General features: G+C 40.2%; 1 protein-coding gene across 3 annotated transcripts in view; it reads right to left on the bottom strand.

Moving 5' to 3' along the window:
- LOC136877023 (PITH domain-containing protein GA19395) overlaps window positions 1-23819 on the bottom strand; it is a 53629-nt gene that overhangs the window by 15480 nt on the left and 14330 nt on the right. For all 3 annotated transcript variants that reach the window (XM_067150822.2, XM_067150823.2, XM_067150821.2), the window contains exon 3: window positions 10912-10989. In XM_067150822.2, the coding sequence (XP_067006923.2) occupies window positions 10912-10989 (78 nt within the window). The remainder of the gene's footprint in view (window positions 1-10911; window positions 10990-23819) is intronic.

Raw genomic sequence — 23819 nt, 5'->3', positions numbered from 1 at the left:
ACAAGAGGACATTTTCGTTCAACTCGCCAGACCACGGTGAAAGGTGTAAGCCGCTACTTGGTGGAATAACTTGAAGGGTTTAAATTTAAACTGGACAGATTTCAAGAACAAATTCCTTCCTAGGTTTAATTCTGAAGGGGTGAAGAGCTCTGTGAAAAGGAGGTTACTGAATGATGCACAACCCACTGGCATGAGATCTAGCGCATTCGTCCTCCAGAAGTACCAGCTCCTCACAAGCGGCTACACCCGGAAGGAAGCGAGAACGAGATCTTACCAGACATAGTAGAGCTACTCCACGATAAGATTAAACCCCTAGTGAAGGTATCACAACCAAGATCCTTTGATGATCTGCATAGAATCCTCACCCAGTTGGAAGAACACAAGAACAAAGCCATGGAAGAGACCAGCTTGGTTAGGAAATTCTACCAGTGTGGAAGAACAGGACACCTGAAATGCCCCACTCTGGCGTCGGAGAAACTAGGTTCCCCCATTCTGGATTAAGGGGGGATGGGACCGGGAACAGAAAGGTGCCTCAAGACTGACAGACAAGCAGTCCTGGACAAGTAGGAGGAGGATTGGTCAGATTGTAAGCAGAACAGACCAACCTCGTCCAGCTATCATCTTGAGGATAGGCAACGAGAGCTTTTTAGCCATACTCGACAGCCAAGCAAGCCATTCATTTGTAAATGGGACCGTTGCCAGATTACTACCGCCTATGAAATCTCACCATCTCGGAAAGGTACTGGGAGCAGCAGATGGGATAACCTCTTCCATCCAAGGACAGACTAACCTAACCGCTAAATGCATGGACCTGCCTATTGTAATTAACTTTGCAGTGATTCACAACTTAATAACTGACATTATATTAGGTCATGACTTTCTGGTAGAATACAAGATGATCCTAGACTATGCAGCTCATGAAGTCTTTTTGGCAAAAGAGACGTCTGAGGGTCGCCTGGCACAATGGAAATCTCCGGACTCGCAGGGATGCAGAAGTCAACGTAGACCTGGGAGATATCCAGCTAACGCATCCTCAACTAAGTGAAGAAGAGGAGCTGAGAGCGCCTTAAAGGACTTTCCGGAAGTCCTCACCAATAAAATAGGATGGACCACCACTGTAACACACAACACTGAATGCAGCACTTCCTCACCCATCAAGCAAAGTCCATATCCAATCAACGCGGACAAGGGCAACTTTGTCATTCAGAAGATTCAAGAGATGAAAGGGCAAGGTCTCATCGAACCCTCTATGTCCTGTTGGGCTTTGCCTATCGTCCTACCGAAAAAAAGAATGGGGAGTATCGACTGTGAGTGGACCTTCGCAAGTTGAACGAGAAGACCGTTAGTGACGCCTACCCCAAGCCTGACCTGAAAGACTCGCTGAAACAAGTGGGTCTAGGATTTTCAGCACGCTGGATCTCAGCTCCGGATACTGGTAAGTGGAAGTCGAGGAAAGTTCTAGACCACTGACCGCCTTCATGACACCGAGAGGATTGTACCAGTTTACACTAATGCCTTTTGGATTGAAGAATGCTCCCGCAACATTCATGCGACTTATGGATAAGGTATCGTCAGGATATGTTGGATGTTTTTTGCAAAGGATATCTCAACGAAATCTTAATCCACAGCAAGAATTTTCAATAACACCTTTTCCACCTGAAGAAAGCGCTGGAACAACTGAAAATTCATGGACTGACCTGCCAACTGGAGAAGTGCCACTTTGCCCAGTCCCGTGTACAATATCTTAACCTCATCCTAACATCTGAAGGCTTAGAAAGGCAACTGGAGAAGACTAGAGCTATCAAGAAAGTGGAACGCCCGCGGACCAAGTGACAAGTTCGTCAGTTCCTTGAGTTGTGTGGATGGTATAGCAGCTTTGTGCCACACTTTGAAGAGAAGGCAATACCACTCACCGCTCCACTCCATAACAACTGCCCATGCCGATGGACCAGCAAGGAAAAGGCAGCATTCCAAGGCATTAAGGCTGCGATATGCAATGCTCCCGGTTTAGCCCATCCCGACCCTCAACGGAAGATGTCCCTGCAGATGGATGCCAGGGACTCCGGACTAGGAGCAGTGTTATTCCAGGAGAGAAGTGAAGGCGGAAGGGACATCATTGAGTATGCCAGCAGAAAGCTAGATCCCACCGAACAACGCTAATGCACTGCCGAGAAGGAGGCCTAAGCCGTGGTGTGGGCCATGGGCAAATTCAGAGGCTACTTGGAGGGAAGGAAGTTCCAGCTATACACCGATAATGCAGCTCTCAAATGGTTGAACTCTGTCTCTCGCTTGAAAATAAACTGATGTGATGGGTTCTGTTGATCACAGAATTTGATTTTGATGTGTGTCACATCCCAGGACCGACTAACATAGGAGCAGACAGTTTATCTAGGCACCCGGCAATGGAACCTGAAGCTAAAAGCACCATTGTCGAGAGGGAGTTCCCACGAAAACACCAGAGTGAGCCTAAGCAACCTGTCCATATGACCATCAAGAAGGAACTTGATCTGGGAGTAATCAAGCAATGGCAAGGACAAGACATGTCATGTAGGACCATGACACAGTGGATTAGGAGACTGAACACCGATAATCGACCCGTCGAGGGAATTCAAGATGTGCTACAAGAATTTCCAGGTTGATGGAGGACTCTTGATGTACAGATCTCACCTCTCTGACACGCCTGCAGTAGTGGTAATCCCTACATACCACACGACGGACATCCTCAAGAAGATCCATGACAGCACTAAAGCCAGACATCCAGGAGGTGAAGAGACATATCAGTCTATCCGACGAAGATTCTTCTGGGTCAACACGCGGAAAGACATCCTGGACTATGTGAAGAGGTGCTACATCTGCGCCTGCACCAAGGCAAGCAATAGGAAGGCAAATTCCAGTCAGCGAGGAAGACAGCCGCAACACCCTTGGGAGGCCATAGGTCTAGAACACCAAGGGGTAAAAAAAGGACTCCTAGTAATCACAGACCTCTTCACAAGATGGATCGAGGCCTTTCTGATACCAGAAGCCATGAAGGGACGCATCACCAGTCTTCTGCAAGATGAGGTATTCAGCCACTACGGTTATCCCCAGTGCATTCTGTCAGACAACGGGAGTCAGTTCATGTCAAGGAAGTGGCAGCAAATGATGAATGAATAGGGTATGGAGCACTGGACCACCCCACTGATCTCTATACATGGATGGCTGGTAGCTTGGGTAGCAGTAAGCCGAATAGAAGATGACTGGCGTAGTAAGATGGCAGCGAGCGCACGGTGCAGTAGACCACGAGGAGAGCGCTTGCTTTGTTTATGCTTTGTACAGTGACGCCAGGCCTCCTGATTGTAGTTCCACGGGTGTTCTGTGCTGTATTATTGCAATAACCCACACATTTACAAAGGTAAGATGAAATACATCAATGAAAAATCACTAGTTCAGATGTATCACTCGCTGAACTAAAACCACATGTTACTTCTGCATGTTAGTAAAATATAAACAAACAAGGAAGCCATGCATGTACTACTACGATTAACACAAATACGAATTTCTAAATGTAAATAATACAAATACATAATATATTTAAACTATCAAAGTATACATGTGTGGCAGATATAAATTGAGTACTACTTGGCAGAGGTACAACATTCTCTCCGTCAGTTCCCAATGTCCTTCTGCTTTGAATGAACATGTCCCTAGATTTTTAATTATTCCAATGCGCTGTTAATTGCGATTTAAAACTGATTATATTATCATTGCTTCCCTATAAGGAGAGCTCTAGGATGGGTACACCAACATAGCGGACCGCGCGCTCAACTTGGCGTACTTTCTTCTACAGGGGAAAGCTGCCATCAGCGATCCATGTATAGAGATAAGTGGACCACCCCTATCTACAACCCAATGGCCAATCCAACGGAACGACGGAACCAGGAGCTAAAAAGGATTCAACGAGTCCACCTAATAGACAAGGAATATCAACTGTGGCACCGTCGGATAATGCAGTCACTCTTTGCCCTGCGACGACGCACCAACTGTGTCACTGGCTATTCCCCAGCGGAGCTGTTCCTTGGCCAACAGCTATACGGCACCGAGGATTTGGAAATTCATCCACCACCCACTTCTGTTCAAGATGATGCAGCTGTTTCCCTAGCAGAGTAGCAACATAAGCAGTAGCAGGACATGAAGGAAAAGCAAGCTTTGGCCGAGAAGAGATTCCTGACCCAGGCCAAGGCTCAAGATGTCGAAGAGACCCAGATCATCCTACCAGGCCAACAAGTACTGCGACGTAACAACCCAGTCAATAATAAGATTGGGGGGTGTCAAGCAGGTCTGGCACCTAAGTGAGTTGGTCCTGTCGAGGTGGATACGCAGCTGGTCCATGGGGTCTACATACTAAAGACCAACCCTCCTGTCAAGGTCCACGCATTGGAGTTGCGGCGAGTCACCAAACCGCTGCGCATACAGAGCAAGCCTGGTACTGCCACATGGTCCACCTGGAGGAGAGGCTACTAATGACACAGCCCAATCTGGTCATTAGGAGAACGCATCAACTACCACCAAGGAAGAGGCTGGCGGCGAGGCGACACCGATCCCCGACGCAGCACGATCCGGTCAAGAGGAGGAGAACACATCTAGCGACATCGAGGAACAGAGAAGATATAATCTACGACCAAGGCAAAGTCGACGAGTGCGACAGACTGTTGAAATTGTTTCAAGTTATAGGGGGGATGTTGATGCAAGTGCAATGGTCTAGTATAACTTGGAAACAATATTCTCTAACCCATGGGTAAATAATGAAAATATCGAGCTTGATTATTATTATTATTATCATTATCATCATCATCATCATTATGACTTGTGAGGTGTGGCTATGGAGTTGATTACATCATCATCATCATCATCATCTAAATCCTGCGATCCTTTTCATCTCTCCATAACCTTGGCATCCCATCATCTCAACTACCTCTTCAATGATCTTCCGTGGTTTCCCTCTGCCTTTCTTTCCCATCACCTTGCCTTCGAACAAGTTCTTTATGAAGTTATTATGCCGGAGAATGTGACCGAAAACTGATGCTTTTCTCCTTTTTATCGTTGTTATTAAATGTCTCTGGGTGTTTATTTCTCTAAGCACTGCTTCATTAGTTTTCTTCTCAATCCAGCTAGTTCTTGTCATCTTCCTCCATAGCCACATTTCCACTGCCTCTAGTCGTTTCACGTCCTCCTTCAAGAGAGTCCATCCTTCACAGCCGTATAGCAGCACACTCCAAATGAACGTTTTGATAAATAATTTCTTTTGTTCAGTATTTAAGGATTTATTAGTTAAGAGCTGCTTCTTCTCCTCAAAGGCTTTCTTACACAGGGAAATCCTTCTTTTTATTTCCACAGTGCATCTGTTGTCATCGGTAATAACTGATCCTAACTAGCAGAACTTGTGCACCTGTTTTATTAAAATATTTCCAATTCTGAGCTGTGCCTCTGGCTTCATTTTAGATTTGCTTACAACCATAACATTAGGTTTTTTTTATTTACATTAATGTTAAGTTGGAAATCTTTTAAGATGGATGTTAATTTGTTGAGCATGATCTGCATGTTCTTCTCATTGTCAGCCAGAAGTGCAATATCGTCGGCAAATCTAATACAACCGGGCGAGTTGGCCGTGCGCGTAGAGGCGCGCGGCTGTGAGCTTGCATCCGGGAGATAGTAGGTTCGAATCCCGCTATCGGCAGCCCTGAAGATGGTTTTCCGTGGTTTCCCATTTTCACACCAGGCAAATGCTGGGGCTGTACCTTAATTAAGGCCACGGCTGCTTCCTTCCAGCTCCTAGGCCTTTCCTATCCCATCGTCGCCATAAGACCTATCTGTGTCGGTGCGACGTAAAGCCCCTAGCAAAAAAAAAAAAATCTAATACAGTGTACAGTTGTTCCATTTATTTTAATGCCAGGTGTTTTGGATTTAAAAATTTTCATGGCTTCAATGTACAGATTAAATAGAAATGGTGATAAGGAACACCCGTCTTACTCCTTTCCTGATTCTCACCTTGCATACTTTATCATTACTTTCGATGTTTATTCTTTGATTGATGTAGAGGTTAAGTATTGCTTTTCTGTCTTTCCAGTCCAAATGAATGTCCTTCATAATTTCGAACAGCCTTTTCCAATGAACATTGTCAAAAGCTTTTTCCAGGTCTACAAAAGCTCCAGACTTCTCTCCAAGATGGTTTTAAGTGCTATAATAGCTTCTCTTGTTCCTACTCCTTTCCTGAACCCAAACTGATCATCATCTATTAGTATTATTATTTACACAGTTATGTCCGGAATTTATTTGGTATAAATCGTGACCGTATTATTTATGAGGTTATGTCATGAAACATCTGCTGTATTAATATGAGTTTATTTAAGGTAGAATTAATTAATAGTACTGTATATAATTTGTTATTTACCTGTACATATGATATATAAATACAATGCAACATTGTGCAACACACGGTAATAGTATCTTTGACTCTAGAGAGTTACAGAAAATCCCTTTCATTGTAAAAAGGTTATTGGAGCTCTCAAAATTACGAGAAAACATGTGTCATAGTCTTCTAGAAGCCTGGCCTGGCAACGTATATAAAGAGGCAGTCCTGGGAGTTGATCGGAGTTCTTTTAGTGAGAGTTATGAGTGCAAGTCGTTAATCAATTATGCAAATTTGTTACGTTGGTAGTTTGTTGACATGCAAGAGTGCAATCTCCAGTCTTCTTCTTCTGCTTCTTCATGATGGCAGTTTATTAGTTTGTGTGTGAATAACATGTAAATAATTTGTAAATAAAAACAGTGTATACAATTGACAGCATCATGTGTGTGCATCCTTGTGGTAACAACAGACTCTATGGTCTTATTTAATATATCTAGGGAGAATTTCAGGGTAAGAATGCCAGAAGCAGGCTGATATTGGAGTACATCAACCAGATAACGTAAGGCACTGGCTGCCTGACCTATAGCACTCTCAAAAGGAGGGCTGAAAGCAGAGAACCGTGGCAAGTTGCTGCCAACCAACCTGCAGTTGATGACAGAAGAAGAAGCCTTGTATAGACACTAAGCATTTGTACCAATCATCATAATATAAAAGTAATCCATTTAAAAATATTTGTACATGGTGGAACGTAATTTCATTCGCAAAAGTATATTTTTTATTCCAACTGCAAAATCTTTCAGAATTTCAAACTGATAAACTATCTCTCATATGCCAGTTTTTCAGGAAAACCTTCTGATAGAGGCTAGTTTCATAGGCAGCAAGAATTTCATGATGATCAGGGCCTGCAAGAAGAGTTGGCGACATGTCACGTCAACAATATTCACGGCCAACTTCCAGTAAATCAGACATCACTTTCTGTAGGATTCAATAATGAATGTCCTTTAAAATGATATAAACATCCAATATTTTTCTGCAATTTGTTTTGCTTGTTCACAAAGCATCCATTTCCACCTTTCTTCTTTCAATGAAAAATGTGACTCTTGCAAGTGGTAGAAATCTTGTCTATTTTTTGTAATAATGTTTTACAGTATATTAGCTAGAATGTTACGTTCTACAATATCATCCATTGTCCTTCTTTCTTACACTTTTCACTACTTGAATTTACTACTTCAAATTTTTACATGCACTGAAACTTACCTGAAAATATTTTCGCTCTAGGCTGGTACTAGAAATGGAAATGGGAAATGAAGATTTTTTCTATTTGTTTTAAATCACACTGATACAGATGTAGAAGAAAATATTAGAAGGAAAAGAGGGGTGGGGAGAGAGACAATGCAGGTTGCATAACTTGACTGAGAAAAGAACTGGAAATGAGAACTGAAGACGATTTATGTTTTGTCAACTGTTGCTCTCAACAACTTGATTAAGACTTGCATGCTGTCAAGAAATGTACTGCAAGTCAAATAATTCATTCTGACTCCTTTAAATTCATCAATTAACTGAGATTAGGACCAATCTACCAATTCAAATTCCAATCTGCATTAGATATAAACGGTTTACACATGGAGCTTGAAATTTCCTGCAAGATAATGAATAACCTGAATAAGGACAGGATAGAAACAACCAAGCACATGGACACATGATGACAATGGGAGAAGACCGAGTTACAAAGAAAGTATTCACAAAGAAACCAATGGGAAAGAGATCACATGGAAAGCCTCGAAAGACCCGTGTAAAAAAGGGAAAAAATTGGGTTCAATCATATAATCTCCCGAATGCAAACTCAACAGCTACATGATCGAAACTGCCAAGCCACTTGCTCAGTAAAAGAATATTATTCCACAATGTTACATCAAATGAATGTCAAAATATTGAATCAGTTATGACGTAGTTATTTTATACGTGTTTGTTCCGCTGCTACAGGATCTGATTTCTTGTATGTTGGCCTCAATTTCTGTCGATCCAGGATATCATTGGAAGGGATGCAAACAAGCTTCATATAATTCTTAATGCAATGAAGACACTATCATTTAGGCCGCCCGCAGGACGTGTGACTTTCTGGATTCAAGTACAGACTATCTTGGCCACCGATTGCTCCCCGCTATGCATGACAGAGCCGTACCATCTCAGACGACATTCATGCATTCGAGGAATGATATCTTCCCCACAATCCGATTAAAGAGGACTACAAAGAATTCAACACCACATTGACCAAACAGTTCCAGACCTCAGCTGGAATGTCGTCATCCTATTTTCATCTTAGCAATCAATGGCAAGTTGGATTTCCGCCTTTGTGATTGGAGGAACTGATTAAAGGGCAGGTCTGGCACTTGCAATTGGCAGACGACGAAACTCCTTGCTGTAACTATTCTGCAAGGTTTGTAAATGGCCATAGTTAACAAGCTACAGGGCCAGTGAATAAAAACACTTTATGAGCCTTCCCTCTAGACAATCCTAACATAGTGATATCCAGGATACGTATCAACGGTCTCCTAAAATTGCTCTTTCTTATTCTCTGGACAGCCTGACAGACACATAGCATGAGATAGCACAGACGGTAGTGCTGTTGGAGCTTTTCTTCTTCCACGAAGTCTCTGAAGAGGCCTGGTGCATAACTTTCGAGTTGATGCCGTACAGGCGACCTACACGTCTGTGAGGATGAGGTCCTTACTATGATTGTAATGATGAAGACACACCCAGCCCCTGAGCCATTGGAATTAACTAATTAAGGTTAAAATCACTGACTCAACCAAGAATCGAACCCGGGACCCCTTGAACCAAAGGCCAGCAAGCTAACAATTTAGCCATGGTGCCGGACATTGCTGGAGCTAACTTTTATGGAGAGCAACTGATAACTTATGTGATTTACCTCAACAACACGCTCAGATTTTCAGCTACAGTTAATGCTAAGATGTTCTTATTTGAACTCTGTCCAGGGTAGAAAATCTTATCACCGTCGCCAATCTCCATAACCTCTGATCCTGCACAAAGGCAGTGTCAATACAGCAGCTCTTCAAAACAGCAGCAAGTTCTCAGCTTTATCTTCTCAGCATACAGATTTTGATAGATGCTACTTGTAAGTGCTGAACTTGCTTCTTTGGCCTGCCCCGTCCTTGAGCAGGTAGCCCTTGATCACTTCTCACATTGTTCAAGCAAGTATGATGCATATCAGTTACGGGGAATGTCCTAGTATTGATTATAATATTCATAGGCACAGTCAACACTCACCGACTGGCCAAAGTTTACAACTAGCTGGCCAGGCCAGATGTCCGTTTCTTCTCTGAGTGATCCCCTTATAGGCAAATATTCTACTGGACAAACAGGCTTGCCTAGCTGTATTGGCAGACTTCCATATATTGGAATGCAGATACTTTTACGTGTATCCACATCAAACTTTACAATGGCGAAAAACGAAAGTATCCTCCTATTCAATTGAATAGGAGGATACTTTCATTTTTCGCCATTGTAAAGTGAAAACCGTCAATACGGAATGATTCTAATATCTTGTAATAATATCCACATCAAAGTCTGAGTACTAGGCTGCCCTTCTGCCATCTCCACAGTAGTAAAGTCCACCTTCTCCACTGTAGATGCCATTGATGTGTTAACCTTAATTAGTCAATTCCAATGGCTCAGGGGCTGGGTGTGTCTTCACTGAGCTTGGACCCTCCATATTTGAGACCCCTACAGAGAGTGCCCCAGCATTATGAAGCCCCCAGGAATTGGGCTAATCATGACAAGTAATGTGTTATCAAGAAATTGGCATCATTTCTCCAATGTGAACAGTCAAATCTCAAAGTTATGTTCTAAAGTCGAAAAGTTCAATGTTTTCAAAACCATACCTTGGATCATAGATGTAAATTCTATAATTTTTACAACAGTTTATTTTTCTGTGATAATCCAGGGTGTAACAGTAAGATACAGCCCAACGTAGAAGAAAATATGTTATATGAACATCAGTTCAAGAAATGCTTTTTTCCATGTCAGAACTCATTTTCTACAACTCTACACAGTACATTAAACATGGGAAACACACACGAACAGAACATACCAGTATACCACATGAAACTCTTTCTCTATGAAATGTTTAACATGCCCTCCGTTTGCATCAATGCATGTATTATTGCTAACTGACGGCACTTTGAACATTTCATGTAAGAAAGAGTTTCATGTGGTATGCTCGAACATTCTGTTCCTATGTGTTTCCCATGATTGATGTACAGTACTATGCAGAGTAATAAAGCATTTTCAACCCATCTCCACATAGCATATTCTTATTTATTTATTTATTTGTGGCGAAGTTAGGGCTCTTGGCCCTCTCTTACACTTAACCACATTATGCGGCTTAATACTGAATCCAAACTTCTTATATGTATGAGGAATGTGTCCTGGAAATCTGGCTGTAGCTTACTGCTACATCCTGTATAAATGCTGCTTCAGTAATACAGAAATAGTGTAATACTTACAACTTCATCCTTGACGGATGAGCACCACCCTCACCACCAATAACTACCACACCTTTCAGCTTAATATTGCCAGTAAATCTGAAAATAAATGAATACCTTATAGAGTAATATATTTTAATAAACTGTATATAGCACCAATGAAATTATTTGCAGGCAGAACTGGGTATGAACTTAAATCCCTTTTCACTTTAAAATAGTTAAACTTGGGCATGTTCAAACAAACCCAAAAACCTTCTATAATTGAGATTCCTTGCTTTAGACTGTCGACTGGAATGAAGATTTTGGTCTACAGCCAAGTACCGTGATGGTTGTTCAGTTGTGTAAGAACTTCTTGTGGAAGTTAACTCTCATAGAGTACTGATAGAAGTTCTCAACACAACATCAAACTGATTTCATTTCTTTCCCAAAGGAGCCTTATGCCTTTGTTCAACTTTTGGACAAAGTTTCCTTCAAACACAATATTATTTATTAGGTTTCACTATAGCTATCTTAGCCATCAAACCGAGTTCCCTTATTTCTAGTTTTTGCCTGAATGTATTTCCTGTTTTTATGTTTACAATTTTTGTACATTCTGCATATCTCCAAAACAATAAAACCTTTTAGCTAGTATTTGTAATATGAAACTGTGGGTAACTCAATATTACTCCTTTGTCAGTTCCAAATGCACAATTTGGATTTATTACGGTATGATGTACAATTAATATCACCCCGCATCCCCCATTATATTTTTATTTTGCATTTTATGGCCTTCAATGGACCACTTTAGTCAATTAAACAATATATTTTTCGATTTTCACTCAGCCCAGTACTTCATTCTCTCGGATCTTGATTTTCTCTCCTTGTCTGAAATAACTTTTCCTATGGTTTGTCTGTTGATCTTGGTCTGTAGTATCTATATTCTTTAGTGTCTTGATCCTGTGGGTCTTGTTTTTTAAATCCTCTACTGTGATTTGCAGTTCCTTCGTATCTTCTTTGATTTCTGTAATCCACTTAATATTACTTTTACTGTCCCACAATTTTTCTGTTATCCTGCTGATTCTATTTTCAGCTGTTCTGGTTAGGTGACCAAAAAATGAGATTTTTTTTTTTTTTCTGATAGTGCTCATTACCAATTCTACTTCTTTGTAGACTGTTTCATTAGAAACCGGCCTCCAATCTCCATTTTATTGATATTTTTTGTTTATAAGTGTTCTGATTCTTCTTTCTATTTTGAGTATCCTGTCTATTGCTGCAGTGTTAGTTGTTTTGAAAAGGGTTTCACTAACGTATGTTATTTCTGGTTGTATGACTGTTTTACAATGCTTTAACTTTGTGCCTATTGAGAGGTCTTTGGTTAATTTGTTTATTCCATTATACCACGTTTGCTGTTCGTTAAGGCTGTATGTTATATTTCACCGTAAGTATTTAAATTTGTCTACAATTTTTATTTCCTGTTCTCCTACTTCGATTTTCTTTGCAAGTGGTGGGTCAGTTAACATGATTTCTATTTTCTCAAAGGAAATACTGAGGCCAATTTTTTGTGCTATTTCCTGTAGTGATTTAATTTGTTGTTGAGTTTCCTTAACATTTATTAGATAGGAGAGCAAGGTCATCAGCAAATCCCAGACAATTTAAGGTTATGCTGTCTTTTGATTTTCCAATTTTGATGTTTTTAGGGTTATCCTTATACCATTCTCTCATTATATATTCTAAAGCACAGTTCAATATCAAAGGTGACAAACAATCCCCCTGTCTTAAACCAGTTTTTATGAGCAATGGCTTAGAAAATTCCCCTCTGAACTTCACTTTTGATTGAGTGTTGGTTAAGATGAGTTCAATCAGTTTGATTAGTTTAGGGTGCCGCCCAAAATTTCTTAATATTTTCAATATCGAAGGTCTATGAATACAGTCATATGCTTTCTAAAGTCTACAAACGTTATTGTGAGAGGTTTGTTTTGTTTTCTGTCATATGCAGAGATGCCAACTTTCAAGAAAGGCAATTCGTAACAACGCAGCCATTAGGGCTGCCGGGGGGGGGGGGGGGGGGGGGGGCGACAACGGCCATAGGGTTTCTTTTTCCGAGATCTTACTAACTTAAAAATCAGTGAACAACATACAATTCAACCAGATGTAACATATTCAAAGACTGGCATATAAAGAGTGTAGGATTCTTACCTGCTAAAGTTACAGGTGATCTGCAGAGTACAAATATGAGTGGAGGTTGAAGGATCATTTCTTTTGTTGAGTACTGTAGTTGCTCCCTTAGCAGCTTGTAGTTCATGTTTGGTAAACGTACACTGGTGGTGACATGCTTTTTCTTTTGATATCATGTGAATCCTCTGTACTAACAGAACTCTCAACAGTTCGGTGTTCATATTAGCACGGAATTCAGTCTTGTTCTTCCTCATGGTGCGCATCTGAGACATCGCGGCTACACACACTACACAACATGTCTCAATGAGATTGAGGAACGCAGTAAACAGGGCCATTCTTTCAAGTATTCCTCCCTAAATTTTTAAACTATTTTGGTTTATTACTAGCATTTCTAGTCAATGTAACGTTATCACACGTATTTTCATGCACAAGAAATTGCTTCATTATTTCAAATCTTTCGCATTTCATAACACATGATTAGCATATATCCTAGAAGAGCAATATATGTAAATTTGGCAACCAAAATCACAAGAAATACATCTTCAACAGTCACGTATACAGTATTCAGAATGAAACGGAGTTTGTCCCCACTTTGCCGCCAAAACAAAGACAAAAGAACTTGCATACTTGCATGGAAGTCTGATCATGTGATGAACCAAGACAACAACTCCGCATGATACATCACTTCACAGGTGCCTATTTTTCCTATACTGGAAGCACACACTGCGTTCGGTGCATAAAAACTCAAAATGTTCTTAAACGAGGAACAGGAAAGAAGTGTAAATGATTACTGAAAAATCCAAAAATAATATTCTGAGAATTCAAGCTGTAATGGCATTCCTTGTGTATCCTTTTGAACACCTCATACACTTAGATTAAAAAATCAACAAAAAATCGTAATTTGTGGTGTGTGATTCGTAAAGGCGTAATTATGATGGGTAATTCATAATTATTATGATTGAATCATAACAGTTGGCATCTCTGCATATGCCTACCTAATTGTTAATGTGATGATTTGTTCTGCACAGCTTCTCCAAGGTCTGAAGCCTCCTTGGTATTCACTTAATTCTTGCTCTAATTGTTCTTTAATTCTGCCATACAGGATTCTAGCAAATATTTTGTATGTACAGTATAAAAAAGATATATAACTATGTAGTTATCTGGATTGCTCTTAGCTCCTTTTATTTGTGAAGTGGGTGGATGATAGTTGTCCAGTGTTCGGGAAAATGTTCTGTTGTCCATATTTTCGATAGAGCCATGTGTAGGGAGATTCGAACTCTGTCACTGGCATATTTCCACATTTCTTCTTTGCATGCCTTGTTGTTTTTCATCTCCTTGACTGCTATTTCCACCTCTTGGAATGTTGGGGGGTTTCGGTATTCATGTTTGGTTTTTACTGTGGCGACTCTGTTAATCATCCGATGGCCAGGCAGGCATCACTTTTTGGCTGACAATGACCCAGTGGAAGGGTCGAAACTAGTAAATAAATAAATAAATAAATAAATAAATAAATAAATAAATAAATAAATAAATAAATAAATAAATAAATAAATAAATAAATAAATAATAATCATAATAACAACATGTAATGAGTACAATCCGTGGAAGGGTTGAAACTAGTTCCTAATATGTAATGATTAAAATAATATATAATTTACAGTATTGAATTGGTGTATGATCTTTGTTAATAGTGATAATTGTCAATAAGGACCATAATGAAATTAGCGTCACTTGAGCATTGTACTCTAAACAAATTTTCAATGTACTAGGTCGTGTTCGGTATATACAGTATGCACTGAAGAAACGTTAAATACAGAATAAAAACGGCCAACCAGACCCCAGTGGAATCCAAACCCAAAACCTTTCAATTTTGTGTCAGATGCTCTTACCAGTTGACCTATGGTGGCGTAAGTCATATTTGTTCTGTTGGAAAGGATTTAAGCTACATGTCTGGCACTACCGCCATTGCAAATGTCGAGTGCACGCAAATGGCTCATTGTGGGCCAATTTAAAAAACATTGAATTTTCACGACCTAAATCATTGAAAGTTTATTCCAAATACAATCAAATATAATACATACATTATAATGCCTTTCAGTGTTCAGTCTGCAAGCTTCTGTGAATTTACTAAACACTGCCACAATCCACTATTTGTAACTAGCTCTGAGGGCTCATTTAGTTCTATACCTAGTATCTTAAAATCATTGGAAACCGAGTCTAACCATCATCGCCTGTCTCCCTCTACTATTCTTACTTGCCATGACCAAGATCATTATTCTCCTAGGTAACCTATACTACACCATTTTCTTCACATGACCCCACAACCGAAGCCAGTCAATGTGAACAGTTTTATCAATCAATTTAATTCCTAACTTAGCTTAATCTCCATTCTGAGCACCCTCCTGCCACTGTTCCAACCACTTTGTACTGTGATCATTCTCGCTAATTTCATGTCTGTTGCTTCTATTTTATGAATAAGATATCCTGAGACCACCCAGCTTTCACTCCCATAAACCAAAGTTGGTCTGAATAATAATAATAATAATAATATTTAATGTACGTCCCACTATCTACTTTTACAGCTTTGGAGATGCTGAGGTGCCGGAATTCTGTCCCGAAAGAGTTCACTTACATGCCAGTAAATCCACCAACGCGAGGCTGACTTATTTGAGCACCTTTAAATACCACTGGACAGAGCCAGGATCGAACCTGTCAAGCTGAGGTCAGAAGGCCAGTGCCTCAACTGTCTGAGCCACTCAGCCTGGCTAAAGTTGGTCTGAAAACACACCAGTGTAAAGAGTTTCATCCGGGAATTGACTTCCTTCTTACAGAATACTGCTGAGCGCATCTGCGAACTCGCTGCATGCTTTGCTGCACCTTGATTCAAACTCACAATACTACTATCCTGCAAGAATACACATCCTTAATACTGTACTTGAAAGTATCTATTCCAGATCTGTATTCTCAACCTGACATTCAATTTTCTTAGGTTTCTTACCTACTGACATCACTTTGGTCTTGGAAAGGCTTATTTTCATTATCATACTCATTGCACGTATTCTCAGGTTCCAAGACACTGGACTGCAGGCTTTCAGCAGTCTGCTATTAACACCAAGTCATCAGCATACACTAAATTGCTTACTACATTTCCACCCAAATGAATCCCTCCCTGCCACTTTATAGCTTTCACTAGATAATCCTTGTAAATTATGAACAACAAAGATGAAAGATTACAGCCTTGTCCAACCCCTGTAAGTGCCTTGAAGCAAGAACTCATTCAACCTTCAATTTTCACCGCAGTCTAATTGTCAAAATAAATGCCTTTGATTGCTTTTAATAATCTACACTTAATGCCATTGTCCCCCAATACAGCGAATATCTTTTCTCGGTACTGTAATATGCCTTCTCTAGAACTACGATACATCAATATAACTGTCTATTCACCTCATAGCATTTTTCAATCACCTGGCACATAGTGAAAAACTGATCCTCACAGCCTCTATGTGGCCTGAAACCACACTGTTTTTCATCCAACTTGCTCTCGGTGCAATTACTGCTTTTGTCCAATTAGAAGATTAACTTGCAATCATTTCATGGTAATATTATTGTTGAACACCATGTATATGTTTGTCTCTCAGAGGGCAGCACTTATCAGACAGCTATATCCTCCATGGAAGGGGAGGCTAGGTGACACTGCTCATCGGCGTCAGGCAGTTACGAGACTTGAACTAGCGTGGGTAGATGTGTTGAGGTTGGTCGTGGCAGTGTGCTATGACATGGACCACAGCGTCCTATGTGTATATATTTTGTACAGTGTAATTAGATTAGTAAATAAATCAGTTAAGAAATGTACATTCTGTTGGACATCCCTTTGCACTTAATGATAATAATGAAGTAAATTTTTGAGTACTGTGGGAAGAGCTAGGCCTCATGTGACTTGAGTAATCAACTTGAACACGAGACCGAACAATTGTCACTCTATGAAAACATTTCATCCCTACTTTCCCACTGTATTTCAACATTTCAGGTCTAATCCCATCTATTCTTGTAGCTTAATAACAATGTAGTTTATTTACCATCCTTTCCACTTCCTCATGCATAATTTAACCATAATTGTCCTCCTCCCCATGAGTTCAGTTGTTTGTGATGTCACCAAAAAGATTTCTTTTTACATTGAAAAGATTTTCAAAATATTTCTTCCACCTGTCCAGTGATTCCCTGGGATCTATTATGAGTTCACCAGATTTACCCAAAACATTATTAATTTCCTTTTTTCCTCCCTTTCTTAGATTCTCCTCACTCCACATTCTGCCAAGTACACCTCATTTTAGTGCTGCCATCGGTTTTTCTGTTTTCCTTATGACTGCATAACCTTTCGTTGTGCTATCTGACAATCCGACCAGTCTTCGGGCAGACGACCTGACAAACAGACAAGAGTGTTGAATTGTATATAATTTTATCCTAGTTGGCTGGTTGTTGGTTTATTGTATGCTGTAACGGGAATACTGCTAATGCACCAAGGTTTGATTACTCACAATATCTTGGTTCAATTTTCCTCCTCTCTGCTTCATGGTATCTCTCACCTTCACATTTTAAATGCCAGCCCTTTGATCCCCATCCCTCTTGCCCCATCATTTTATAGGCCCTGTTAATATTATTCACTACTGTATCGTAACCTCTGATGAATTGCCCATGTGCTTTTACTCCACTGAATTGTTCATGCTGAAATACTCCATGTGAATTGGTGGTACAATCCCCCATGGGCTTAACTTCAATGAGTGATGTATCGTAACAAGAGAGTAGAAAAGCCCAATGCTTACTACACTGCCACCTACCCCCTTTTATCCCTACAAATCATCACAAATGATCACAACAAAATGGCAGCTAATTTTGAAGCAATATGGGAGATAACATCACTATTAGTGCATTCACAGATTAGTATTCACATGCTACTGAAAAATCAAAAACCTACAACCTGTTTTCCAGTCATTGACTGGGTCAGGGATGTAATGAATGAAGCAGATATAGGCTGTTAGTACGATGGGGTCGCCACTCCCAAAGTGATATATTAATGACTGATAGATGCTATGAAATGAGAATGGAGAATGTTGCTGGAATGAAAGATGACAGGGAAAACTGGAGTACCCGGAGAAAAACCTGTCCCGCCTCCACTTTGTCCAGCACAAATCTCACATGGAGTGACCGGGATTTGAACCACGGTATCCAGCGGTGAGAGGCCGACGCGCTGCCGTCTGAGCCACGGAGGCTCCTCACATGCTACTATTGACCTAAATGCAGTCAGTAAGTCCCATCCACAAAGACCTACTGAAAACACACACACACACACACATACACACAAAATTACACTTGCAGGAATGACAATATGAACACTGATCAGGGAAGCAAGGCAAGTAAATTTCCTCTTATAGCAACAGCAAAGATTTGATTATCTATCTGCCATGTAGATTCCAGCCAGTTTAAATAAACAAAACCAAAACAAACAAAAAACTTTTACTTTTATGACTGGCATGTGCAGATATCACACGTTTTTCAATGATGCAGACCACCATCTGATCTCAGTAAGCTAAGTATCTCTAGGCCTTGGACAGAGAAAGTGAAATCTGTCTGGGATGAATAAGGGTATAGAATCTGCAGGACGAGGAAATTAGACAAATACACAAGAAACTTGTTTATCCGGATTAAGTGGGACCAGAACCGATCCGGATTATTGAAAATCCGGATAATCCGGAAAAGCTAAAATATCAAATACAGTATATGTTATACAATATATTAACATAAGTTGTACAGTAATACCTTTTTTTCAATTGTACAAAAAATATAAAAACAATTTTCCTACATTTACGACTCTTTTATGCACTAAAATAATGTGTGAGCCTTTCTGTTTTACATTTGCATAACATTTGCGCGCAGCACGATCACAAAGACGTTTTACTAACATCAGTTCTGCCGGTGTGGTTTCAGCCTGGGATTCTAAACAGGCCATCAGTTTGTCCAGCTTCATTGTTGCCTCTCCGTGAGTCATTGTTTCATCTGATGGAGTGCCGGTTTCATTCTCAAATTCACCATCACTCTCCTCATTACCTGCCATTGAACAAGAGGCAATAATTTATTCATCTGTCATTATGTCGTAGTCTGAATTAGTCATTTTTCAACCACAATAATTTATTCATCTGTCATCATGCCGTAGCCTGAATGAGTCCGTTTTCAACCAGTCATTTACGTCGTTCACATCTACGTCCGAGCATCCTGGAATGCGTGCAAATGTGTCAAGGAACTCAGAAGAGTCCACGGTTTACCATTCTCAATTCCAGGTGAATGCCGGGACAGTACCTTTAATAGACCGCAGCCGACTTACTTCCAATTCCTGTCTTTAACTATCCTTGGCAGAAAAGGCATTCAAGAAGAATCAACCCCGTAAAAGTAGTACTGTACAAGTAAACATAAATTTTTATTATTTTCGATCCGGATTAATGAGGGCTGGATAAATGAGGCTCTTGTGTACATGGATGCGGTTAGTGTAAAGTTCCAAACAACAGACAGTAAGCAGGTTCAGGCTGTATAAGAAGAATGGGTGGCATATAGGGATACTGTAGTAGAAATGGCAAAGGAGTGCCTAGGATCAACTATATATAAAGGGAAAAATTTAAGATCTTGGTGGAGTAATGAAATCAGGACAGCTTGTAAACCTTAAAAGAAGGAATATCAAGAATGGCTCCAAGCAAGATTTGATGCAGATAGGGAATTGTATGTAGATGAAAGAAACAGACCATTGTCGAACTAAATAGTCATCGGAAGATTTTGGTAATAATCTGGAAAGGCTTGATCAAGCTGCATGGAAACCTTTCTCGACAGTAATGAAAAATTTTAGAAAGGGAGGAAAAAAGGAATTGAATAGTGTTTTGGGTAAATCAGGTGAACTCATAGTAGATCCCACAGAATCACTGGATAGATGGAAAGAATATTTTGAAAATCATCTGAACCTAATAATTAATCTTTCTGTGGAAGTTGCGAACAACTAAGTTCATAAGGAGAACAATGATGGCAGTGAGATTACACTTATAACTTATACTGGATGATAGGAAAACTTAAAACGGTCCACCTTTCATAAAGCAGCAGGAGTACCGAGCTCGATAGCTGCAGTCGCTTAAGTGCGGCCAGTATCCAGTATTCAGGAGATAGTAGGTTCGAACCCCACTGTTGGCAGCCCTGAAAATGGTTTTCCGTGGTTTCCCATTTTCACACCAGGCAAATGCTGGGGCTGTACCTTAATTAAGGCCACGGCCGCTTCCTTCCCACTCCTAGCCCTTCCCTGTCCCATCGTCGCCATAAGACCTATCTGTGTCGGTGCGACGTAAAAAAAAAATAAAAAAAAAAGCAGCAGGAGTAGATTAAATTAGACCTGAAGTGGTTTCACAGAGTAATGAAATTAGCATGGAATGTTAGAACATACCGTCTGATAAGACGAACGCAGTAGTTGCACCTATCCATAAGCAAGTGAAAAGGAAGTATTATGACAACTATCTAGGTATTTCATTGATCAGTATACCAGACAAGGTGTTCACTGGCATTCTGAAAATGAGGATGTGATCAGTGGTTGAGAGTAAGTTGAATGAAAACCAGTGTGGTTTCACAACACAGAGGGGCTCTGTCAGGACCAGATTTTCAGTACGAGTGAAGTAACTGAAAAATACTCAGAGAGGAAGACAGTTATGTTTATTATAATTTAGTGTATGGCCTATACAGACAATATCAGATATACATATTTACAGATGAGAAACAAAGTAATTTGTACTTCACAACTGAATACGGAACAAACAGAATATGGGAAACAACATGAAGGGTAGACAGAAAATATAATCGTGTACATGCTAAGTATAATAACAAAATTTATATGTAGTTATATGTATAACAAAATTTATAAGTAGTTTAACGAGTAGCACCCTAGTGTAGACACTCCAGTATATAACACACAATTTTGCAAAGAAATATATATATGAATTATACCTTAAATTCCTTTTAGAAGAGAGATGTGTTCGTTACCAATGTCAGGGACCCACCAGCCCGCCCAAAAAGGTATGTTTACTTTTATATTACAACGAAAGTTTTCATGCGCCATCAACCATTAGCCGGCCAGCTACGAGCACGGCCACTGGCCGACATGATGTCATTCCCATAATTCCTGACTGGCTGGTTCTGTTACCAACCCGTGCAGAATAAAAACACTACAAGAAAAATATGTAATTTAGTAGCTGTAACCTATCTTTCGAAATCCAGGCCAAGCTCTGTCATGAGAACAGTGGCCCGCTTTGGGGGCCACACTCCCTTCAAAAGACTTAACTATGGCCGCGGCGCATACTGTCCTCACGGCAAGAAAAATGTAATTTAGTCGTTGTAACCTACACAAATTTCACAACAACAGTCCGCTGGACATTTCCTTAACAGTTGGCAACAGTTCGCAGATCTCTGGCAGATCGTAAAGGTCACTCCTATCGACGATCCCCCAAACTAAAAATAAAAGAGCAACACCGGCCGCCGAGCTTCTATGTACACCAAGCGGAGTGAGTGGAGTGCCTACACTAGGGCTATGCCGTTTGATGTTATAATTATTCCTGCAACATTGTCTTTGTTATACATATGTTTTAGTTACCACATAATCTGTTTAATTTTTATTTGGCTAAAGATGGCCACTAAGAGGCTGAAACTGGTCCCAAGACTTATGTAATATCATTTACTTGATTTATTGTATTGAAAAGGTGGACCCTTTTGTCAATTTATTCTTATTTTATATATCTAGGGAAGGCATATAAAAGAGTAGGTACTGACAGTAAAGATGTTGGCCATTCTAACGGATTATGGTTTTAAGAGTAGATTATTGGAAGTAATAGGCTGCAGAGAGAATTAATGTTAGAATGAGTTCTTGGTTTAAAATAGGTACAGGGAATACATAAGGCAACAATCTCTCACCTTCGTTGTTCACAGTTTACACCAGCTGAAGTAACCGTCGTTGACAGGATAATTACTTAGCATGTGCACGATTATATTTTCTGTCTACCCCTCATGCTGCTCCTCAGATTTTGAGGCGCATAAGTGGGCATGCATCTCCCTGTCAGCAGCTTGTGGTGATGTCCTAACTTCCTTGTTCTCCGTGCCCCTTTGCAATTTAATATTGTTCTGTATTATTCCTGATCTTGATTTGTACTCTTCCTTCCAGTATAAAAGAAAGCCAAGTATCGGGTTCTGATATTGGAGGCCTTCACATCTAGTTTTCTTTTGACTGTGATACTACAGCATCCAATGTAAAGGGAGTCCTCCTTCCTCCTTTCATTATGTTCCTTAACAATCTTTTCTCATTTTGATAGTCACCTTTACAATTTTCCTTGCTGTACCTAGCTGTAAGTACCCACCATTGACAGAACAATCATAAAGCACGTGCAAAGTTATCTACCTCCATAGCTGCTTTCCGCCAATATTCAGGTGTGTTGTTTTACTTGGGATGCAGCAGTAATCCCATCTATCAGAGATGAGTGGCAGCAGAGACAAAATATATCACAACAATGGTCAATGTAATGTTACTGTTGATCAGTTTTATGAGCTTTCAATATTGTAAGCCTTTACAATTAGCTTTCTTTCAACTCTGTGATACTAGCGCATCTAATGAAATGGGAGTTCTTCCTTCTTTCATGAATTCCTCATCTTATTCTTCAAGCAATCGTTCCTTTACCATTTTTTTTTTTTGCAATTTTTAATAATCATCTTCACAATTTTCTTGTCGATATGGATCACGCGGTTTTACACCTTAAGACAAAAATGACAAAAACCATTGCCAGTTAACATCATTAAACAATATTTCCTAGCAATGCTTGGTTTGATATGGACTGGGCAACGAAAAGTCTAAATTCATAAATTCTGTTATCATAGTCAGTACGTAAAACTGTATAAAACAAATGACCAGAAACTGTATTCTCTATAACTTTTGGTTATGTACAGTAATACTTTTCAATAACTTAGGTATTTAAAAATTAAATTTTAGGCAACTTCCCCGAAGCTACCATCCATTGTGTATAAAATTATTTATAGCCTAGACCAGGGATGGCGAACCTTTTCCAACTAGTGTGCCATTTTAACTCTGGTTTATTATTCTCATCTGTTGACTGTGCCACTTATTGTTTTCCATTTCCATTACGTGATGTCTACAACCTACCCCCCCCCCCCCTCCTCGCAACTTCCTTTCAATTTCCCGATTATGTTTCATAATGTTGTTTGTCCAACCCTTGTCCCGTTTCCCTACGGGGTCGGGTATGAGGTGAGATGAATTTGTCGTGGCGGTTTTTTTATGACCGGATGCCCTTCCTGACGTCAACCTCATCAGAGGAGTTAATGGGAGATGAAATGAATGACGTGATATATGATAGTAGGGAGAGGGTAAAACCCGGTGCCGGCACATAGCCTACTCCTGTCGAATAGCACCAAGGGGTCTGCTCAAGGCTTAACGTCCCATCCGACGGACGAATCACCATCAACAGCGTCATATGCCCTCACTCCATATGAGCACTGCGGAGAGGTTTGGAATTTAATCCAGGCTTTTGGCACGCAATCTAGTGATTAGAAATTGTATACCACCACCTCCCCTACCCTGCCGGCCAACATTCTGATGGTGAAAATTTTTTCGACCAACGGGACTCGAACCGGCTAACCTCGGTGTTAGACCGTTTTAGACTTCAGCGCCTTAACGATCATGGCCACCAGGCGGGCTG

This window comes from Anabrus simplex, chromosome 7 (assembly GCF_040414725.1).
Source record: "Anabrus simplex isolate iqAnaSimp1 chromosome 7, ASM4041472v1, whole genome shotgun sequence".
NCBI lineage: Eukaryota > Metazoa > Arthropoda > Insecta > Orthoptera > Tettigoniidae > Anabrus > Anabrus simplex.
This window is presented reverse-complemented; position numbering and strand designations above follow the sequence as displayed.